At 36.6% G+C, this 21,998-nt stretch overlaps 2 protein-coding genes and 1 long non-coding RNA gene across 3 annotated transcripts; all 3 read left to right on the top strand.

Moving 5' to 3' along the window:
* The first annotated feature begins 1,223 nt into the window (after window positions 1–1,223).
* LOC133815350 (uncharacterized) lies at window positions 1,224–2,249 on the top strand. The gene has a single exon (XM_062248203.1). It carries the CDS (start codon window positions 1,224–1,226, stop codon window positions 2,247–2,249), a length of 1,026 nt encoding a protein of 341 aa, XP_062104187.1.
* Window positions 2,250–4,109: 1,860 nt separating this feature from the next.
* Window positions 4,110–5,157, top strand: LOC133815338 (uncharacterized mitochondrial protein AtMg00810-like). Its single transcript, XM_062248192.1, has 2 exons — window positions 4,110–4,191; window positions 4,643–5,157. The coding sequence occupies exons 1-2, from the start codon at window positions 4,110–4,112 to the stop codon at window positions 5,155–5,157; spliced, it is 597 nt and encodes a 198-aa protein (XP_062104176.1).
* A 5,591-nt stretch (window positions 5,158–10,748) lies between these two features.
* Window positions 10,749–11,582, top strand: LOC133778731 (uncharacterized). The gene is made up of 2 exons (XR_009869135.1): window positions 10,749–10,853; window positions 11,000–11,582. It is a non-coding gene; the product is annotated as an uncharacterized LOC133778731 (long non-coding RNA).
* Window positions 11,583–21,998: the final 10,416 nt, after the last annotated feature.

Genomic DNA, 21,998 nt, shown 5'->3' with positions numbered 1-21,998 from the left:
TATTCTACTTTTTTTATTGGCATAAATAATGTTACATAAATAATACTTTGAAGATCTGAGTTATTTATCCCATTTTTAGTTCCATAAATAACATGTCAAAGAGAATTACGTATTGGGAAAATTAATGATGGTATTACAATGTTGGAGAATTTTCGGCATAAATATCAAAAGAGTATAAAATGTATCATTTTAATACTCAAACATTTTTTTAATTATTAAAATATTCAAAGTTTCTAAAATAGTATATTTGATACTACCTAATTCGTTTACCTGATTAATATGGACGGGGTTGACACGTGTCATACTTTCATTGATTAAGCTTATAATTTTTTTTAAACAAATAATATAAATAATATTAAATTAGAAAATTGAATTAAAATTATAACTACCTAAAAATCTAAAATAAAATGGGAATACACATAACACTTATTTAATGGAAAAAATAACAATTTGACATTTATAAGGGATTCTTTACATTTATACATAATTACTAAATTAATTTCTTTTATACAGACTTAATTAGAGTAAGCGGTTGATATTTGACAGTTAAGTCTTACTAGCAATCCACGTGTAAATAAATTATTAGCCAAAAATTATTTATAATTTATAAATAAAAAAAATTATTATATTTATAAGAATTATTTAAAAATAAAAGTAAAACATAAAACATATATATATTTAAAATATAATAAAAAATTAAACTTGTCTAATTTATTAAAAATTTAAAACTAAAATAAAACTCTTTCTCTTCTTATTTTTCATCCTCTTGGAAATTTAAGATTTTTTTTATTTTAATATAAATTTCTTTTTTATTTTTTTTATGTTTTCAATTTTTAATTTAATTTTGTAAACTTATTTTTACTTTTAATTTGTTTTTAAATTATAAATTATTTTGGGCCAATAGAATATTGTCACATGAACTACAACAAATTATTTTTAAATTTATATCAAATAAACTAATTAGTAGGTTTAGCTAAGTGTGCATTGAATCAACGTTTAATGGTTATGACTCGGGACTGGCAAATGTGTTAAACAATATAATTAGTAGCTTTTTTATTGCATTAATTAATTTGTTTTGTCTGTACTAAGGGCACGTGTATTGTGATCCCTTTATCCTTTGTCTATATATTGAATTGTTCTGAACCTTTTCTTTTCAAGGAATACAACAATACATTTTCCTTCTTTATTTTTCTCTTTATGGTATCAGAGCCATTAATGGCTCCATGGCCTCTCAAATCAGCATAGCTCATTCTGTCTCCCAACCACCAACCACAAATGTACCACCTGACCCCGTTGTCCCCTCCACACCCACGCCTTCTCCCTTAACCCCGATCCAACACTCCACTCCTTCTTCCCCTTTACCAACAATTCCTTCAGTAAACCAACCCATTTCAGTAAAATTAGATGAACACAACTTTGTGGTTTGGCAAACCCGGATGCTCAATATTATTATTACGAATGTTCTGGAGGATTTCATCAATGGCTCCCGTTCATGTCCGGTCATCAACGGCACTGAACCGACTGCTCCACTTACTCAAGATTTTCAGACTTGGCAGAGATACAATCGTTTGGTTATGAGCTGGATTTATGCTTCTACTAGTGAATTCATGTTGGGTCAGATTGTGGGTTATACCACAGCATTCGATACTTGGCATGCCTTGGAGCAAATCTATGCAGCTGCTTCATTCTCTCGCCTTTCGGAACTTCGTACTCTGCTGCAACATATGAAGAAGGATGGACTCACGACCTTTACATATATCCAGAAATTTCGGGGTCTTTGCAATACCCTTGCTGCCGCTGGAGAACCCGTTTCCTACACCAATCAGCTGCTCTATTTCTTGGAAGGTTTGGGTCGTGACTACAATGCTTATGTTACACCCATTCAGGCACGAGCTGACAAACCCACCATGGAGGAGGCCTATAGCTTGCTTCTCAACTACGATGCTCTGCTCAATCGTCAAAACTCCATTGATACACTTAGCTCCCTTCAAGCTAACTTTGCTAATTTTTCTCCTCACCGATCTAAATACAAACCCACTCTTCTAAACCAACATCTGGTTCCTCCTCTCCAAATCCCCATCGACCCCCTCCATTTTCCTCTCATCCGCCTAGATCATCCCCTGCTTGGACCTCTACCCAGTCCCCTCATCATTCCTCATCCCGATCTCCAAATCAAAATCGCCCCAAGTGCCAAATATGTTTCAAAGTGGGCCATACTGCAAATGTTTGCTACCATCGACAAAACATGAACTATCAACCTTCCCAGCCCCCACAGAGACCATTTAATTCCTTCTTCTCTCAAAACACCCATGTACTCTAGTCTTCTCAGTCCACATCGAGACCACTCCCTCCGTTCCCTCCATCGACTGCTGGTCTCCTACCTTCTCCATCTACTACTGGCCATGTTCCCTATTCGGATCCCTCTTGGTACATGGATTTCGAGGCATCTCACCACTTTACCCCGGATCTTAACTTGCTAGAGAGCGCCCAACCTTTCACAGGCACTGATCAGATTGTCGTGGGTACTGGTAAGCATGCTTCGATTTCTCATTTTGGTTATGCTCATTTGCCAGCATATCATTCTGCCCTACAATTATCTACTGTCTATCACTCTCCTTCCCTTTCCAAAAATCTGCTCAGTGTGTCTAAGTTGTGTGCTGATAACGATGCTTTTGTTGAATTTTATCCCCATTGCTTTTATGTCAAAAATCAGGTCAGCAAACAAATTCTTCTCACCGACCTTCTTGATAACAGCATTTACAAAGTCTCGAGTCCCGCCTCTGTCACTCCATTTCACCTGTTTCACATCTCAACTACTGATCCAAATCTGTGGCACTCTCATTTGGGACACCTTGCTTCCGATGTTACCCATCGTGTTTTAACTTCTTGTAATTTTTCCATTTCCAAGACTTCTAAGCTTTCCTTTTGTACTGCTTGTCAACAAGCCAAATCTCATAGGCTTCCTTTTCCGATTTCTGTATCAAGGGCTACCAAGCCTTTCGAATTAATACACAGTGACTTATGGGGTCCTTCCCCTGTTTCTTCAATTACTGGTGTTCGTTATTTCATATTGTTTATTGATCATTATTCTCGCTTTACTTGGTTATATTTACTTTCATCCAAAGATGAGGCCCTCCCTGCATTTCTTACCTTCAAACAAATGATTTTTACTCAATTTGACACTTCCATTAAGCATGTTCGCACTGATTGGGGAGGTGAATTTCGATCCCTCACCTCTGTTTTTGCCTCTCACAACATTATTCATGAACTGTCCTGCCCCTACACTCCTCAACAAAATGGGAGAGTGGAACGCAAAAATCGCCATGTTGTTGAAATGGACCTTGCCTTACTTGCCGATGCCTCGGTTCCCTTGTCTTATTGGCCCTATGCTTTTACCGCTACCACATATCTCATTAATAGGCTACCAACCCGTGTTCTAAATCTCACTAGTCCATACTTCATCTTATATAACAAACACCCTCAGTATACTCATTTTCGTGTCTTCGACTGTGAATGTTTTCCTTTTCTTCGTCCCTATAATACCCACAAATTAGAGTTTTGCTCTCAATCTTGTATTTTCCTCGGTTATAGTAGTCATCATAAGGGATATCTCTGTCTCAATCTTGCTTCTGGCCATCTCTATGTAACTCTCCATGTTGTGTTCAATGAACGCAAATTTCCCTTCTCTGCTGCTGTCCCCTCTTGCCCAACTCAAACACCTCACTCTGTTGTTACTTCTCTTCCCTTTATTCCTCCCCCTCCTCGTTCTTCCGCTCCCTCATCATTACCCTCTCAACTTACTCCTACTTCATTGCTGTCCGCTCCTTGTTCGAACCTACCACCTTCCGTGTCATCATCTCTCCCATCCTCCTCTTCTTCTCCACCTACTACGGGTCACTCGACTTCTGTTTCTTCTCCATCCCCACCTCCTACTGGCAATGATCCTCACCAAAATAAGCAAACATGCATACCTCAGAATACTCATTCCATGATTACAAGAGCTAAGTCTGGCATTTTTAAACCATTTGTTTTCAAGCATCCTTGCAAGTGTGCCTGTTGAACCATCTAACTTTACTGAAGCAAATAAAAAGGAAGTCTGGAACACAGCCATGAACAATGAAATGACTGCTTTGCGGTCACAAGGCACCTGGGTACTTGTTCCCCCTCCTTCGGATGCTAAAATAGTGGGCTGTAAGTGGGTGTACTAGATCAAATTACATGCTGATGGAATTGTGAACGGTACAAAGCCCGCTTGGTCGCCAAAGGCTACCACCAAACTCATGGTCTTGAATTTCATGAGACCTTTAGCCCAGTGATCAAACCAACTACCATTCGCCTTGTTCTGAGTATTGTCGTCTCTTTTGGCCTATTAAACAACTTGATATTCAAAATGCATTTCTTCATGGGGATCTCGAAGAAACAGTCTACATGCACCAGCCCCAAGGCTTTGTTGATCCAGCCTGACCCACTCATGTCTATAAGTTACTCAAGTCCTTATATGGTCTCCGCCAGTCTCCTCGGGCTTGGTTTATGAAACTCAGCAATGCCTTACTTCACTGGGGTTTTCAAGCTTCCCGGGCTAATACTTCCATGTTTTACTTCTCTGCTGGCACTTCTTTTCTGAATGTTCTCGTGTACGTAGACGATATCATTATCACAGGTTCATCTTCCACCGCCATTACTGCGTTAATGACTTATCTTCATGGTCAATTTGCTGTCAAAGATCTCGGGGATTTACATTACTTTCTGGGATTGGAAGTTCATCGCTCCTCTGCTGGGTTACACTTAAGCCAAACCAAATATTTCAGAGATGTGTTATCTAAATCTGGGTTGTTGGATTCCAAACCGATGTCAACTCCTCTTGCTTTGGGCTCTCTTTCTTTACATGATGGCGGCCCCTTACCGTGCTCTACTGAATATCGGAGTCTAGTTGGCGCTCTTCAATATTGTACCCTTACACGACCTGACCTTGCCTTCACAGTTAACAAACTGTGTCAATTTATCCACTCCCCCACTGATGCTCATATGCAGGCTGTCAAACATGTTCTTCGTTATTTGAAGGGTACAAGTCACCTTGGTTTGCTGATACAACCAAACTCGGATCATGTTCTTTACACCTTCACTGATACAGATTGGGCCTCGTGCCCCGACGATTGACGCAGTACTAATGCTTACTGCATTTTTCTTGGACATAATCTCATCTCGTGGTCCTCATTCAAACAAAAAGTCGTCTCGCGCTCCAGCACAGAGTCGGAGTACCGTGCAATGGCCAATGGAGCTGCTGAAGTTTCTTGGATTCAGTCTCTTCTGTCTGAGTTGGGAATGTTGTTGTCTCACCCTCATGTTCTTCATTGTGACAACATTAGTACCTTACATTTGGCATCCAACCCTGTCCTATATGCTCGAACTAAACATGTAGAATTGGATTGTCACTTCATTCGTGATCGTGTACTTAACAAAACGCTCAACCTATCCTACACTCCATCTAATGAACAACTTGTCGATTGTCTTACGAAGCCGCTAGCATCTCATCGTTTTCATGCTCTTCGAACCAAACTCAATGTGCTACCATGTCCAATGAGTTTGAGGGGGGATGTTAAACAATATAATTAGTAGTTTTTATTGCATTAATTAATTTGTTTTGTCTGTACTAAGGGCACGTGTATTGTGGTCCCTTTATCCTTTGTCTATATATTGAATTATACTGAACCTTTTCTTTTCAAGGAATACAACAATACATTTTCCTTCTTTATTTTTCTCTTTAAAATGCAACTAAATGTAACAATAGAGACTTTAACCACCAAAACTTTTGATAGAGATATTATAGGCAACATTACGAAAGATCAAAAACTTTTGCCACCAATTCAAATTAAATGTGTAGCTCCTATGTACCGCATGTAACGATGCTTTCAAAATATGACACATATGTTAATAAAAATAAAATATAATCATCTTATTTTTTTACTATATAAGGAAATTAGTATAATTTATTTTCAGCATATGTTTGGTATATTTTAAGTTTATTTTGGACATACCTAAAACCACCACGTGTTACTCAAGCCGTAGCTCATCATCATGATTTATCTTCTCGAACTAGTTTTTTATTATGTATATATTGAGTTGATTTTTTTGTTTTAAATTTAATTAAATCGTGTTTTTTATCATTTTTTGTAGTTTCTTTTTAGTTATGTACGGAGCAGTAATTTTAAGTCTTTTTTAATATTTGTTGTTGAGAGGTTGTTGTCGTGTTGCATTTAAGTTATTTTTTTATTTTTTATTGTTGTTGAGCGAATTGATTTTTATATATATATATATATATTTAGTTTTCCTAAATTTTTTGTTGATGTCTAGTTGATTTTTTATTTTATTTTTATCAAGAAGGAAGAACTTCATTGAACAAACAAAACATTACAACCAAGGGCAAAACACCCAACAAACAAAAACCAGTACATGGCTACATACAGCCCCAAAACTCACTCTAGTTACATTGAAGTTTTCTTATAAAGAGCTTATGTTGAGTAGAAATCTTCCTATTATGAACAATGTATAACCTATACTTAACTAAGATAATAACTTCCTTTGCTAAACAACTAGCTATCAAAGAATAACCATAAAAAAATACATCTATTTCTATTCCGCCATATGCTATAGATCACTGCAGCTAACACCGAGTTCATAATAGACTCCATGATGCCACTCTGCCCACTGTTGAGCCGAACCACCCAGTCATTGTAATTACTAGACCAAGGTTGAAACCCAAGCCAAGCAAAAATAAAAGACAATATCCTCTTAGATAGGCAGCATTCAAAAAAGAGATGAGTGTGGCTTTCTATATGGTCTTCACAAACTGGACAAGATAAGCTGTTCAACTGAATATTGAGTCTAGATAAATTGTCTCTAGTGAGGAGGTAAGTATTGACCACCTGCCACAGAAGGAACCTGTGCTTAGGAAGAATTGTCCTACACCAAACTGCATTCTTATACTCCACAAGCTGTTGATTGAGTGTACTGTTATATAACTTGGAAGGCTTGAACTTCCCTGAAATCCCAGCAGCAAGGACCTCTCTCTCGCTGAACTTACTCCTTAAGTGGCAAAGTTTCCTCCAATACCAGCTGCTGTCCTGTTTCAGAACATAATTCCAAAAATTAACTCCCTTCAAATAGATAACCTTGATCAATTTGACCCACAGGAGGTCATGTTTTTCTGAAATAGCCCAAATGTATTTGGCTAAAAGAGCTCTGTTCCAGTTAGCCCCATCCCTAAACCCGAGCCCTCCATAAGCTTTAGGGAGGCAAACCTGATGCCAAGAAGCCAGATGAAGTTTACTGCGATTCCCTGAAGCTCCCCACAGAAACATTCTGCATAATTTCTCGACCTCCTTGACAATACTCTGAGGCAAAATAAACACACTCATCCAGTAATTTCTGAGGCCAAACAGAACAGAATGAATAAGGAGCATTCGACCTGCATAGGAAAAATGCCTACTAGTCCAAGATAACAACTTCAACCTGATTTTATGCACAATAATATCACAATCCTCATGTTTCCACTTGGTTGGTCTCAAAGGAACCCCAAGATACCTAAGAGGAAAGGACCCCTCAGGTAGTTGAATTTCCTGAGCAATCACCCTTCTCTCAGCTACATTAACTCCACCAAAGTAGATATGAGACTTATTGGTATTTATAGATAAACCAGTAGCCTCACTGAACTTCCCAAGGGCCTCCTTAAAAATGCTCACTACCGAGAGGGATCCCTTACAAAACAAAATTAAGTCATCAGCAAAACACAAGTTAAGGAGCTTAAGACTCTTACACATAAGGTGATATCTAAATGAAGAAGCCTGAGCAACCAGCTGAAGGCTTCTGGTCATATATTCCATAATGAGCACAAAAAGAAGGGGAGACATTGGATCTCCTTGACGCAGCCCTTTTTCACCCTTAAACCTACCTTGCACTCTACCATTCAAAAGTAAAGAGTAAGATGTGTTTCTCACACCTGTCATTATCCAGCCAATAAACTTCATAGGGAAGAAAAACGCCCTCAAAAGATCTTCAAGAAACTTCCAGTCAACTGTGTCATAAGCCTTACTAAGATCTATTTTAATAGCACATCTAGGAGAAGTAACAGCCCTACCATAATTCTTGATAAGATCCTGAAAAATCATTATGTTATGAGCAATCGACCTACCCCTTACAAACGCACCCTGATTAGGCTGAATAAAGAAAGGAAGAACCACACCCAATCGAGAACATAACAATTTAGCCATACATTTATACAACGTAGAGTAGCATGCAATAGGTCTGTAGTGAATAGCCTGAGTTGGATTAGGAACTTTAGGCACCAAGGAAAGGGTAGTCTCATGAAGGCAATGGGAATCAAACTTTTTAGATTTTATAATTTTTGGACTGGCCATTCTGATTTCAAACAGGTTGTTTTGAGCAGCTGGAGGGCCCTTCTTTAAGCTTTTGGACTAAGAGCTATTTATTTAAGGCTTATGAGGCTGAAGCACAGACTTAAGAAGTTTAACAGAGATTCTATTGGAGATATAGGTCTCAATTATCATTCGGCTAAGGAGGCTTACCAGGATGCTTAACTTCAAGCCCAAGTTAATCCTCATGATCTCAGATTGCAAGAGGTAGTTATGGAGAGGGCCACTGAGTTTACTTTACAGGAGCACATGTACCATAGTTTTCTTGCTCAACGTAGCAAGATTACTTGGATTAGGAAGGGGGATATGAATACTTCATATTTCCATGCCTGTTTGAAGAAACGTAGAGCAGAGAACAGTATTGTTACTTATATCACAGAACAAGGAACTTTGATAGATGATTTTAAGGAGGTGGTAGCCCATTTTGTTGACCATTTTAAGAGTTATTTAGGCAGTCCCAGTTCAGCTAGTGGTAGAATAGACCTGCATTGTATGGAAATGGGGTCTAAGCTTTCCATAGAACAACAGCTCCTTCTCTTAAAACCCTTTTCCAGCAAGGAAATCAAAGATGCATTTTTTGGAATTCCTAGCACTAAGTCCCCAGGACCAGATGGTTTCGGCTTAGGTTTTTTTTAAAGAGCTTTGGCAGGAAATCGGGCAGGATATCTGTTCAGCGATTGTTCATGGATTTACAACAGGTCAATTTCCTTCTAATGTCTAGTTGATTTCAAATTGATTAAATTGTTGATAATTTTTTCCAAGCCAGTTTAGTTGTTTTAGTGTTGTTTAGATTTATGTATAATTATTTTCATGTTGTTTTTTAGTTGTTTAAGTTTATCTATAGTTGTTTTGTTGTTGTGTTGATGTCTGATTATTGTTTAGTTGTTTTTAAATATATTTAATTTTTTTAAAAAAATGCTAGTATGCAATATGTTGACTTCTAGTTGTTGTCCATTAGTTGGTTTTGAATGTGTTAGTATATAGTGAGTTAATGTTTAGTTGTTTTTCAATTGTTGTTTTTTTTAGTTTATTTTGGATATATGTTTAGTTGTTTTGAGATATATTTTTGACACATTTAAAAATGCAGGGAAAAATTATTTTGAAGTTGTTTTTTTGTTTATTTTGAGTTAATACAATAAATTGATATCTAATTGCATTTTCAACACAGTATTGTTGTGAAGTTGTTGTCATGATGCATTTAGGTTATTTTTTTGATATTATATTGCAGTGTTGCTTTTTTAAAATGTAAGAATAAATCTTTTGATGTTCTTTTTTCATTTTTTTTTCTCTGTAGTTGCAGTGTGTTATTGTGAGATTGTTGTCGTGTTGTTTTCTTGTTATTTTTTTGTAGGTTGATGTTTAGTGTAAATCGTATTTTTATAATTTTGAAACATTAAAATTATATTTTTGAAAACTTAAATTAGTAAAAATGTAAAAAAAAATGAATAACCGTAAAATGTAAAAAAATAAGCATTTATAAAAGAACTCCAAAAATTAATGTCCTAAAAAATACATGTCATCATCGTCATCTTCATCCCTCCTCTTTTAAAGTTCATCCAAAAAAAAAAAGATCTCCAACAAAAATCAAATGCACAAATTCATTATTCAAAATTTTAATCTTAAATTAACATTAACAGTCTAACAATCTCAAAACAATTAACATTCAATTCCAAAATAATTAAAAAAATATTCAAATATATTAAAAATAATCCACATACAAACCCAGTTGAACTATTCAAGCATAACATCCACCATCGGCCAATCCCGCAGTCTCCATATCCTCAAAATTCATCGCCTTCAGCATTGTAGTTTGTTACCCCAGTCATCATTCTATTGCTAGTCCTCCCACCACCGCTGGCTTACTTGGCCTCCATCTTCATTTTCCCTGAAAGTTATCATTTTGTGCTTTAGTTTGCTTTTAAGTTTTTCTATTATAATTGTTTTACATTACTTTTAGATTTTAGTTAGAATTAGTAAAAATATAAATTTAATTTATTTTCATGTTTTCTTTAGTTTTATATTAAAATTTTTAATAAATTAAAGGTAGGTGTTTATTTAGTATCATGTGTTTTAGTAAAGATTTTAATATAGGATCCTCTATCATTAGTATTACTTACTTCGTACAATAGTAAAATTTGTTAAAAATGGTATAATCTCGTTAATTTTTGTCACCAATTTTTTTAATGACTAATTTGCCCTTTATTAATCGTTTTTTATTAGGTATTATTTCGAAATTAATTAATAATAATAATAAAAGAAAAACTTTATCAATAAAAATATTTTAATTAAAATAAAACAAATTAAAACATTAAGAACTATTCCGTTTTCTTTTTTCTCTCTCTCTTCCTTCTTCCTTCTCCCAGACTGTTCTTTTTCCAGATTTGGGGATCTCAACGTTGGCTAGGCATGGGGAAGAGCTGTCATGTATGGCCAATAGATGAATAAAAATTTTAAAAAATAAATTTTATTTTATTTCTCTCTCTATCTATCATTTTTTTTAAAACTCTCTCTATCTATCGTTGATTCACAAGTTTTCATATCAAATGGCCTTTTTTTTTTTTTTTTTTCAGAATTGCATCTGTAAAACTTCTCAGGTGAGGTGAATAAGGTTGGACATCTTCTTCTTCCTAAACCAGAGCTATCGTTTTCCACCACTGTAAAGGGCGATTGGTGTGTCGTCTTCATCCTTGGCAGTGGTTGGCGGTGTGAAAGGAGTTGCCCGTTGAGTAACATGCTGGGTTGATCTGAAGAAGAGCTGGTTAGGCGAAAGACTTGATGGAGGAGATATGGAGCAAATGTCACATCTAGAGCTGGGTCTTTTAGCAAGAACGCATATGTCACCTGAGAAATAGAGCTCCCTCTTCCAAATATACTCGTATGCTCCAAAAATGCAGTACGGTGCACTTGCCGAGGAATGTTGTTGAAACATAGCTTCAAAATTTGTATTCCAAATCTGTGTTTGTGAATTAATCTATGGTTTCTTTTTTTGTGATGTTATAGAAATTTTTATTTATAATTTGAGTTGAAGACAGCGATGGACAAGAACACAATGGGTATTTTTTTTTCTTAATTTAATTTGATTTAGTCACTTGTATCTGACTTTATTTGTTTTTTATTATTTAAAATAATATATATTTTTTTATCATTTTACAATTAGTTTGTTTTTAGTATAAGTGGACAAATTAAAATATGACAGATGGACATTTTTTTTCCAAATTACTTATAATTATTTACTTATTCATGACTAGGGGTAATTTAGGTATATTGAAAAATTTATTGATTAAATTTGACTTTAGAATACTATTTTATTCTAATTTTGTAACCTGAGAGTACTAGGTGAGAATTATTAGTAATAGAGGATAGCAAAACAAGACTTTGCAAAAACTCATTGTACTAAATATGTAAATTCCCTAAATTAAATTAGTTTTTAATTTTTAATTGTTATTTAATTTTAAAATTAATTGATTTAATTTTTTATTTTAAAGTATTTTTCCAAATATAAAGTAAATTTATGTAACTTTCTTAAAATAATATTAGGAAGATGACGAATTAGAATGTGACATGTATCACTTTACATATCTCAAGAAAAGAAATAGTAATGGTTGTAGTGTCATATACTTTTTTTTATTTAAAAAAGAATATATCTTTGGCATTAAACTGCTAAATTTTATAATATTAGCATTGTTATGGGACAATATAGTATCTAACACCATTTTAATATTGATTAATATAATTATCAAATTCTATAAATTCTATTTTAAATTAAAATTTTTGAGACTCGATACCTAATTATATAAATAATTAATAGTTTTCTGTATCAATGAATGTGAGCACTCCTTAGCAATATTTTTTTCTCGTACTTATATAGTGATTGCATTATTTAGTACGCTAAAAAATGATCATACACGTGTGTTGGAATAATGAAGAGTTGACAAGATCAGCATTTAAAAATAACCAAGCTAAAGTAGTTGATAGAGTTACAAGTTGATTGATGCCTTGCGCGCTTGAACAATCCCAACATTAGACATGTTCCTCGTAAAGATGTTTTGCAAGTGAAGAACGAAAAAGATAACGAAGGAAGATAAGAAAGATGTATCAATATCATGTATGAATATGTTTCTACTTTAGAACCACCGAATCGATCGATGACTACGTAAATTAATTTTTGTTTTCTAGTTTGTGTGTGGGAGTCCAGATCGAAAATCCTGGATTTCTCATGTGATCAATGAATCGTTGTTTGTTATTGCTTCGATTACCCTTTCAAGTGCCACCAACATTTATTACCAAAATTTGGAATTTAAATTATTATCCAATTCGCTATATTAAAACAACCTGTATTAGTTACTCCCTTTGGTTGTTAGTCAGTTAGGTTTAGCTAGATATCTAACCGATTATGGTTAGTAAGTTTGGTGTATTTCATAATTCAGCTATATATAGCTGATATTATCTCAGTCTTTGTACCTGATTTTTTCATAGCAATAACAAAAGATCTCTTCCATCTTCTTTGTCCTAATATGATATCAAAGAACATACCAATTTCTTGAAAATGGTTCGCACACGCGCACGACCCCCTGCTCCGGTTCCAGAAGCTCCATCCACCGATGCCCAACCTAGTAACACCGACAACAACAACTCTGGCATGACTCCTCTAATTCATGCTGCTCCACCCTTGCATGATTCTGCCTGCGATGGTACATAAGTCTCTACATCGAACAGGTTTTTTGCCCTAACTTCCAACAATCGACCTCACCACAAAGATGTGCAGAGTCCCTACTTCCTTGGCATTGGCGATCACCCATAGCTCAACCTCGCTTCTTCTCCTTTCACTGAGAAAAATTTCCCTTCTTGGAGGCGTGATTTTCGTATCTCCATTGGAGCCAAGAATAAACAACTTTTTTTACTGGTTCTCTTCCCACCCCTGCTCTGACAGATCCAAACTTCACTTCTTGGCATAGATCTAACCAAATGGTGATTTCTTGGCTTCTTCATTCTGTGTCCCCAAAAATTAAAAGCAGTATCATGTATCGTGATATTGCCTCAGCAATGAATCTTTGAGCTTTGTGAAACCCTCATCACCATTCATCAAGGAGATGATTTTGTAAGTTCTTACTTCACTAAGCTCAAATCTATGTGGGATGGAATTAATGAGCTTCAACCCCATGTTCCTTGTACATGTGTTGTCTCTACTAACAATCTTGATGATCACAATCAAGATCAAGTACTTCAATTTCTTAAAGGATTAAACGAATCTTTCCACGCTATTCGTGCACAAATTCTACTGATTAATCCATTCCCTAATCTTTCCAAACTCTTCTCCATGGTTATTCAATAAGAAAGACAGCAAAAATTAGGTCCTCTTCATACTACCATTCTTGCAGCATACCTACCATACCCTTCTAATAACCCCAAATCCAACAATAACAATTCCATTAACCCACCTTTCCATAGCCCCAATTCTGAACACCCTACCTCTCATAATCTCACCTCACCGAACAAGAAGCTTAGACAAACATGTACCCACTGCAACAAACCAGGCCACCTCAAAGGGAAGTGTTAATTCATACATTGATTTCCACCTGGATATGTCACACGTAGACCCAATATTGAAGCTTCAAATACCTCTAATCGACGAAACAAAAATGACTACTCAATTGGTACTATCTCAAAGTCATTCAAAGTTTCAGGAAATCTTCCCAATTCGACCACTCTAATGCCTCAACATTGCCAAAAACTCATCTCAATTTTGAGCCAACAAATCCATCAAGGATATTCATCTTCAGGCCCAACTCCTACAGTCGATTCTTCTCCTGTCATGAACAATTTTTTTGGTAACATACACTTATTTACGTCTGATTTTTGGATAATAGATAGTGGTGTTACTCACCAAGTTTGTTTTGATATCAAGTATTTTCAATCATTTGACTTGCATACTTTGCAACTACTATTATATAGCCTAATGGTTATAAAATTGATGTCCAAAAGTCTAGAACTGTTTATATTACTCCCAACATATGCTTACATCATGTTTTATATGTTTCACATTTCCACTTTAATCTTTCGTTAATCAATTTTTTCCTCCAAACTACATCTAATATCTTTGTTTTTTACTCTAAAAAAATGTTATACACATGATCCTTCTCGACACATAACAATTGGGATTGCTAACTGTTGACGCCATTTTTCGTCAACTTAGAAATGAAGAGCAATTAAACAAAATACCAAAGGAGACAAACAATAAGAAACACGATTTTTATGTGGTTCAGCAGTTAAAATATGCCTAGTCCACAAGTCAGTGTTATTCAATTTTTGGAATTCTCTCAAAGCTTTTCTGGAAGCAATTTTACAGATTCTTCCCTCACATTTCAGGGGAGTTATTATCCAAATCACAAATTAAATATAATTAAATGTATATAATTACACAATACAAGTATAAATCCCACGATATTCAGGATTTATTAATAGATTACAACCAATCCCTTATATATAGGGATATTAAAACAGTAACTACGTTCACATGTGTCTATTGACCTCGAATGAATGCCTCCGAGATTAGTCACCCACCACGAGCTCGTCAACTTGGTTTACCTCGGTCTCAGCAAGAGACTTTATCGAGATCATCCCTCCTCGAGCTCTTAATGCTTGAGCTCAAGTTGTCTTGTCTGATGGCAGAAATTGAACCGGTAGATTTATACAATTGTTGACTCCCCTTTCATTGTAACTTCGAGCTCGACTTGTAGCCTCGGAACCCCTTCGAGATTGCGTAACTCTGAGCTCACTAATTCTGACGTCACCGTTTTAATACTCAGCGAGATTGTCCTTGACTTTCTTATTCCAACTAACTATATGATGAATATGCTTATTCTGAGCTTACATTTCACGAGCTTGACTTTCGAGATCAAAATTTATGTTCTCAAAATTTGGGTGTAACATTTTTCCCCTTAAAAGTATCAGTTCGAATCCTATGAGAAGGAAACTTTTGAACTGCTCCCCTTCGAAAATCAAGCCACCTACCACAATCGAGTGTGGAAATGCGTCAGCCATGGATTGTGCAGTCAGAGTACTTGAGTACTCTTTTCATCTGCTCACATCTCTTTGTGTCTCAACTTCTTGTTGCCATCATCATATTTGTACCCTGACCGTCAAATGAGTTTCTAAACCAAGCCAATGGCCCATATCAATATGACCCCTGATATTCTGGGGTCTATAAATAAACCTTCTTCATCTTCCTCATTCACTTTTTCACTCTATTTACAAAAATATCTCGCACCAGAGAAAGAAAAATGAGATACGAGAGACCTCTTTGTATGTTTTCCAAACCACGAAAACAAAATAACTCCGGTTCTATCGACTCCGTGAAAGCTTTTCTGAAATCTCTCCTTCAGTCGACAATCTCCTCATTTCCACAAACTACATTGTGTAAGTTTGCACTCTTCTCCCGTGCTTTTGGTTTCCATGTGCTGTTTACATATTTCTTCTGCACTTTGAACATATTTACTGGTTTTTTACTACTGCTATAAGGATACTTGATCGATATTAGGAAAAATTTTCTATTTGAAATATTGTTGTTGTAGTTGTAGTCGCTATTTTAGACCCAAAATCTCTTTTTGGTTAAATGCCCGCTATATCCCGGAAAATTTGGGATCCTTAAAACTAATATCCACTTCCCTATTTTCTCCTGTGAGTGCATGCTCGAAGCTCGAACTTTTTAATGGTTTGGGGTTCGCCTTCGAACTCATCCTACCCTTTCGAGACTCTAATATCGATTGAGGTATATTCGTGGTCTCAGGATTTCGAGCTTGAATCACCATAACTATCTTTTCTGTTTTTTTCCTTCATGTCTGGCCCTTACCCTTCTCTTTGTTGCTAGATGTCGCAGAATTCTAAGAATCGGTGGGCGTCAGAGCTCGCAATCCCTTATTCTCCATCAACTCCTAGCCCGGAATCACCCTTCACTCGGAACCAATGCCTGATATGCGAGCACCGGGAGAGGTTCGAATAAGAAGACATCTAAGATCACTTCCGACGCCAGATTGACGAGGTCGAGGAGAAGAATAGGAAAATACTCCGGGTCGCACTCTACCCAGATCTGGATCCTGAGATCAGACCCGTCCCTCTCGATCAAATACTCAAAGTCACCATCGCTTTCGAGCCTGGTGTTCTTTCATTCTTGCTGATGGGAGATCCTTCGAGCTGCCCTTCTACTTCACAAGCTGCTTCAATTCTGACCTCAAGGGAGGAATTCTTCGAGGTCGAACACTACTGGAGCTCAGTCACATCCATGAGCCAAATATCTGACCTGCTAGCCTACCATGGATTGAAACTCTCAGGTGCTCTAATGTGTTGTTCTGCGACCTCGAGCGAGCAGAGCTGCTTTGCCCCGAGAGATGGCAATCTCGACAACAAAATCAAGCTCGCCGCATGGAGTTTCGAGCACATGAGGGCAGGGGCTCTGCTCCCCTTGAAGTCCTACTTCAAGGACTTTCTGGACTTTGTTGGACTTGCTCCCTTCCAACTCCAGACCAACTCTTACAGGGTCCTCTCGACCCTTAAATCGTTATATCATGATCTGAGGTGGGAAGGACCCTCACCTCAAGAGATTTATATATCTTTTTCCTCAAGGGAAATCCCTCTTGAGCTAGGAGAGAAGACGGCTTCTACTACCTCTCGAGCTATCCAAAGGAGAAGAAGCTCTTCAGGGACATGCCCAACCATCCCCCGAATTTCAAGCTCACGTTCTTCTGGACGGATGACCTCGCCCCTTCGAAGTTTTACTCCTTCCAACGCATTGGTAAGTGCTCTTAAGCCTAACCTTCTTTCTTTTTCACCAAATCATAAGGCTCAGAATTCTAACGTTAAACTGTTTCTATAGCCAACTACCACCATCATACTCCTACCGACTCGATGGTGGAACATAAGGCAGCTTTGTTCCAGCTGCCTTATGGACGTCGATCGCTGTCGAATCTTCTCCATGAAGAGCGACTTCGAGCCTGCGACCTTTTGGAGGAAGGCTAGTCAACCGATGACTCAGCCTACCAAAAATACTTCTATTAGGATCATGTGCCGCTTCCTATCGACAACCTTCCTCCCAGGAGGAGGACTTCGAGCTCGCAGGCTCGCTCCCCTGCAGCTCGCCGTAATGACCGTCTTGCTTCGAGAAACGAAGCTCAAGATGAAGCTTCACCGAGCTTGGGCAGTGGAGGTAAAGTTGTGCTTAGCTCCAAAATGTGGTCACCTTCCTTACTTAAGCACAAAACCGACACCTTAATCCTTTTCCCCAACCCTAGGGATAATTTTTACATTTGGTCCTGGGTAGATTATAGGGTGCATAGGTTCGATAGTTGGCTAGGCCCGTTTCAAACCATGTATAGTCTAAATGAAGTTTGGGACGAGGTCGCTGTTCAATATGGGACCAAAATATATATAGGGACCTCTTGAGGCTAACCCATACTTATAGAGAAGGGACTCCCCCAACATCCTCGGAGGATAGAGGAATTACTTGGACGCCGAGCTCAAGCTTGATATAGAGTACCCGTTAGGTTTCTTTTCTTCTTATTTTTGCTTCTTTTAGTGGCTGAGGCTCGTATATTAAACTGTAACTTGTATGTTTTGCAGACGACATGGACTCTGACCTGGACAACGTGCTCAACTGCCCTGCAGGAGCCGAGGGAAGTAAGTGCCCAAGAGCATCTCAAAGAGGAGGGCGCCCCTCCAAAGCCCTGAATAAAACTGACGTGGCTCCTCAGCCTCGGCTGTCCAAAATCCAATCCATGCTGTTAAACCTATACCCGAGGTTAGGGTCTCTACTGAAGTGGAATTGGCGACGCCTGCGAACCTTCTGCCTCCGGTCTCATCCCCCAAGCGACCTGCATCGACCTCTAGAAAACCAGTCCTTACTCGGGAACGTCTTCTGTCTATCTCGACCCATGTTCCCAAGAATGTGATTGATCCAGCCGCGGGGTCACACGGGATCAACTTGGGCTCAAACATCTTATCCCGAGTCAGCCAAAGCCTTAGCAACCTCGGAGCTCCCCAATGGCAGTTCCTTACCTCCTGCCACGACACAAACACCATCTTTGACAGGGGAAGTGAGCTCTTCACCTCGGTAAGTCATTTTATTTTGTAACCTATACATACCTATACATACTTATCTTGCATGTTTTATAACCCATTTTTGTTTATGTGTACAGGCTTTCGGCACGTTTTTTCAACACAACTTCAAGTTGAACAAATGAGGTTTTAGCGAGCCGGGCCTAAGCTCAAGAGGCAAAGAACCTCTAGTTAAAGCTTGTAGACAAGGCCAAGGTCACAACGCTGAAAGTGTTCGAGCTTGAACAGAAGCTGAAGGCTGCCCTGGCATCTGCCCAAAGGGTGTCTGATCTCGAGTCTACAATGGTTGTGACTTTGAAAGAAGTCGAGGCCAAGAAATCTGAGACCAAGGAGAAGGACTCCATGTAGTGTCCGAGAATATTTACTTAGCTAGCTAGATAGTAGTAGTAGTTAGTATTAGTTTGTAGTATGTTAGTTTCCATGGATATTGGTTCAAGCCGGGACTTAGTTGGAAACTCATAGCAATAGTTATGGATTTTCTAACTTTAACCTATAGTTTAAGAATATTAATTATAACATAAGGTTTGATTAATATTGCTTGTCCTAGATATATTGTTTATTATAACCTAAGGTTTAGATAGAATTATTAAGAGCATGACATTTGTCATAACATGTTTATTAAGGATTTAAGTATTTTGATGAATAGTTTAATTAAAAGAAAGATCTAGAAGCTCTGGAACCTTCTAGAAACTATTAGGATCACGTTTAGACTCAGTCAAAGCTGTTTATCCAATTCAAAATATGCTGAAAAGGTGCAAATACGTGTTTGATATATCAACGTATGCCGATATATCGTAGCTAAAGGGGCCGATATATCGCTTACGGAAGATACGAAAAACATGTTGACTTTGCACAAACGTTCGAACGGGGCTCGGGATTAGGGTGGAGCCAATATATCGCCCCAGGTGATGTATTTTTGAATGTTGATGATTTTTAAATTTAAAAAAACCGTTAACCGCTTGGACCTGCCTTTGAACGATTTTGACTAAGTTCTGGGCGTCTGTTGAACGAAAATTCATATCTTTTTCATTTTATACTCATTTATCTATTCAAATTAAAAGGGGTTAGTTTCACTCCTTGAAATCTTTAAATAGGTTCTAGTACTAAGCCATTTTCCTCATTCTTCAAGCAATCTTCAAAGCTTCCAAGTTGCTAGTGTTACTATAGAGAGATACACTTGGGTTTTGGGTTAAAGCTTTATCATTCTAAGCTTTTCTAAACACTTGGGAAGTGAGATATAGTGAGATTCCGGTATTGAGGTTTAGATTAATTCATAAGATCATTCAAGGTATTCTTATCCCTAAGTTCAGTTCTTTATGATTCTATAGTTTTCTTCAGTTTTCTTTTATTCAGACCCTAACTCTTGTTTATGATTCTTGATTAGGTATTTAAGTTTCTTGAAACTTAAGGTTCTTTTTGGTAAGTTTTTTCTTTGATGGTTTAGTTCTCATTTCATCTTTATTCTTTAGAGATACTCACCATTCTTACTGTTGGTTTTTAGGAGTGTTCTAATCCCGTTCTTGTTCCCAAATATCTTAGCTTTTGGTAAGGAAAATATGATAGATTTTATGTGCTTATATGTTTATGTTATGATATGTTTATGTTATTATATGTCTTATGTTATGATATGTATATATATGTATAAATATGTCTTGTAGTCATTTGGGGCTTATAGTTGCTTAGATAGCAAACCCCAATCTTTTATGACGCTAGGACCTTATAGTTGCTTAGATAGCAAACCCCAAGATTATTTATCATTTTCATGGTTTAGAGTTATAATTTACCCTACCTCGACTAGTAGAGGACCTAGATGGATTATCATATACTACCATGTGATCTAACCTACCTTGATTAGTAGACAGATGACCTAGATGGTTTATCACATGCCATGTTAATGAGTTAATGACCATTAATATTGTACTCCTATATGATATATGTTTTTATAGTCATATATTTTATAGTTTATGTTTATGATTTAGTCTTATGATTTATGTGTTAGTAGATTTTCCTTGCTGGGTATTAGGCTCACTCCTTTATTTTTAGTTTGATACAGGAAAATGAATATGGAAGGTGGAAGGATTCATGGCAGCTTGGCTTGTGTGTTAAGGATGAATGGAATGAATGGATTGCGTGTCAATCGAGGATGACGTTATTTAGTCTTTTGAATTATGTTTCTTTTGTAATTCCGCACTTAGTTTTTGAACAATTGAATTAAAGTTTATGTTTTATAAACAATGGGATCCTATACCATATCTATCACATTTTATATTTTTATATTATCTTGTATTTGATACAATATTTTGGGTTTTTTTCACTAAATATATGTTATTTCTTATGTTTGTATCAAAATAGTAGCTATGTCTATTAGTTTTAATGGTCCAAGGTCTTAGAAATAGTTGGGTCATTACTGTTGGTATCAGAGCAACGATTCATATGCATGAAGTTCTCCTTGATACACACGCTCAAGCTCCGAATCTAACCGCCAATGTAAGTGTTTATGTTATAGTTATTATGTTTATGTTATTAGTTAACGTTTTAGTCCTTATGTTTTTAGTTAAGAATGGATGAAGCCTTGACCTACGCGGATATCCGAGCCATTAAGGCATTAAAAAGGATTAGAGAGCCAAGGAATACAGTAGGAGTGTTAGAAAGAATCACTTAGAGATTAATCTTAGTCCACGAGGAGATAGTTCACCTCCAAACTACTAAGCAAATCATGATGAGAGCTATGGAGCAATATGTTTTAGTGATTAGGCTTTCTAAAGATTATCCTTCTGTAATTTCAGCTTTAGAAGAAATATGGGAGACCATAGATGATGAAGATGAATTACCAGTAGCTATGAGATATTATTTTCTCATACTTAGGTTCACCTCTAAGATGGAATTTCAATTCACAAATGAGCAAAAACATAGAATCTTTACGAATCTTCCTCGAGGAAATTTTGAGGCTCAAGATAATGATGATTATGAGGAGATAGATGATGATATATTAGATGAAGGGTCAGATGTAGAAGATCTTGATTTTTAGATTAATTAATTAATTTATTTATTATTTTTGCATTTGTGATTGTATTTAGTGAAAACATTTTTCCAAATGAATATTATTGTTATTTTTTTGAATGACATGTATGAGTTTGATTTTTTTTTTCAATCATAATATATAATAAATTTAATAAATAATGACCAAGTTCGGTGAGGGTGGATACAAATTAATGGACCAGGTTCTATATTGAGAGTTAGGGGGCCATAGTAGTGGGAACGATTTTACTGATCCCAGCCCTCCCTCAATATGGTTAACTTTGGAACAACGACGAGTTTCGAGCCTGAGAATTAAGTCATGTAGGATGATTAGAAACAGACTTAGAAAATAAGAAAGATGACTTATTTTTCTAAGTATAGAAACACACCCTAATTATAAAGAAGGCTTATATAATTTTTTTATAAGAAATCATAACAAATAGG

This window comes from Humulus lupulus, chromosome 1 (genome assembly GCF_963169125.1).
Source record: "Humulus lupulus chromosome 1, drHumLupu1.1, whole genome shotgun sequence".
In the NCBI taxonomy this organism is placed as follows: Eukaryota; Viridiplantae; Streptophyta; class Magnoliopsida; order Rosales; family Cannabaceae; genus Humulus; species Humulus lupulus.
The sequence above is the reverse complement of the archived record's forward strand: the minus strand, read 5'-3'. Positions and strand labels throughout refer to the sequence as shown.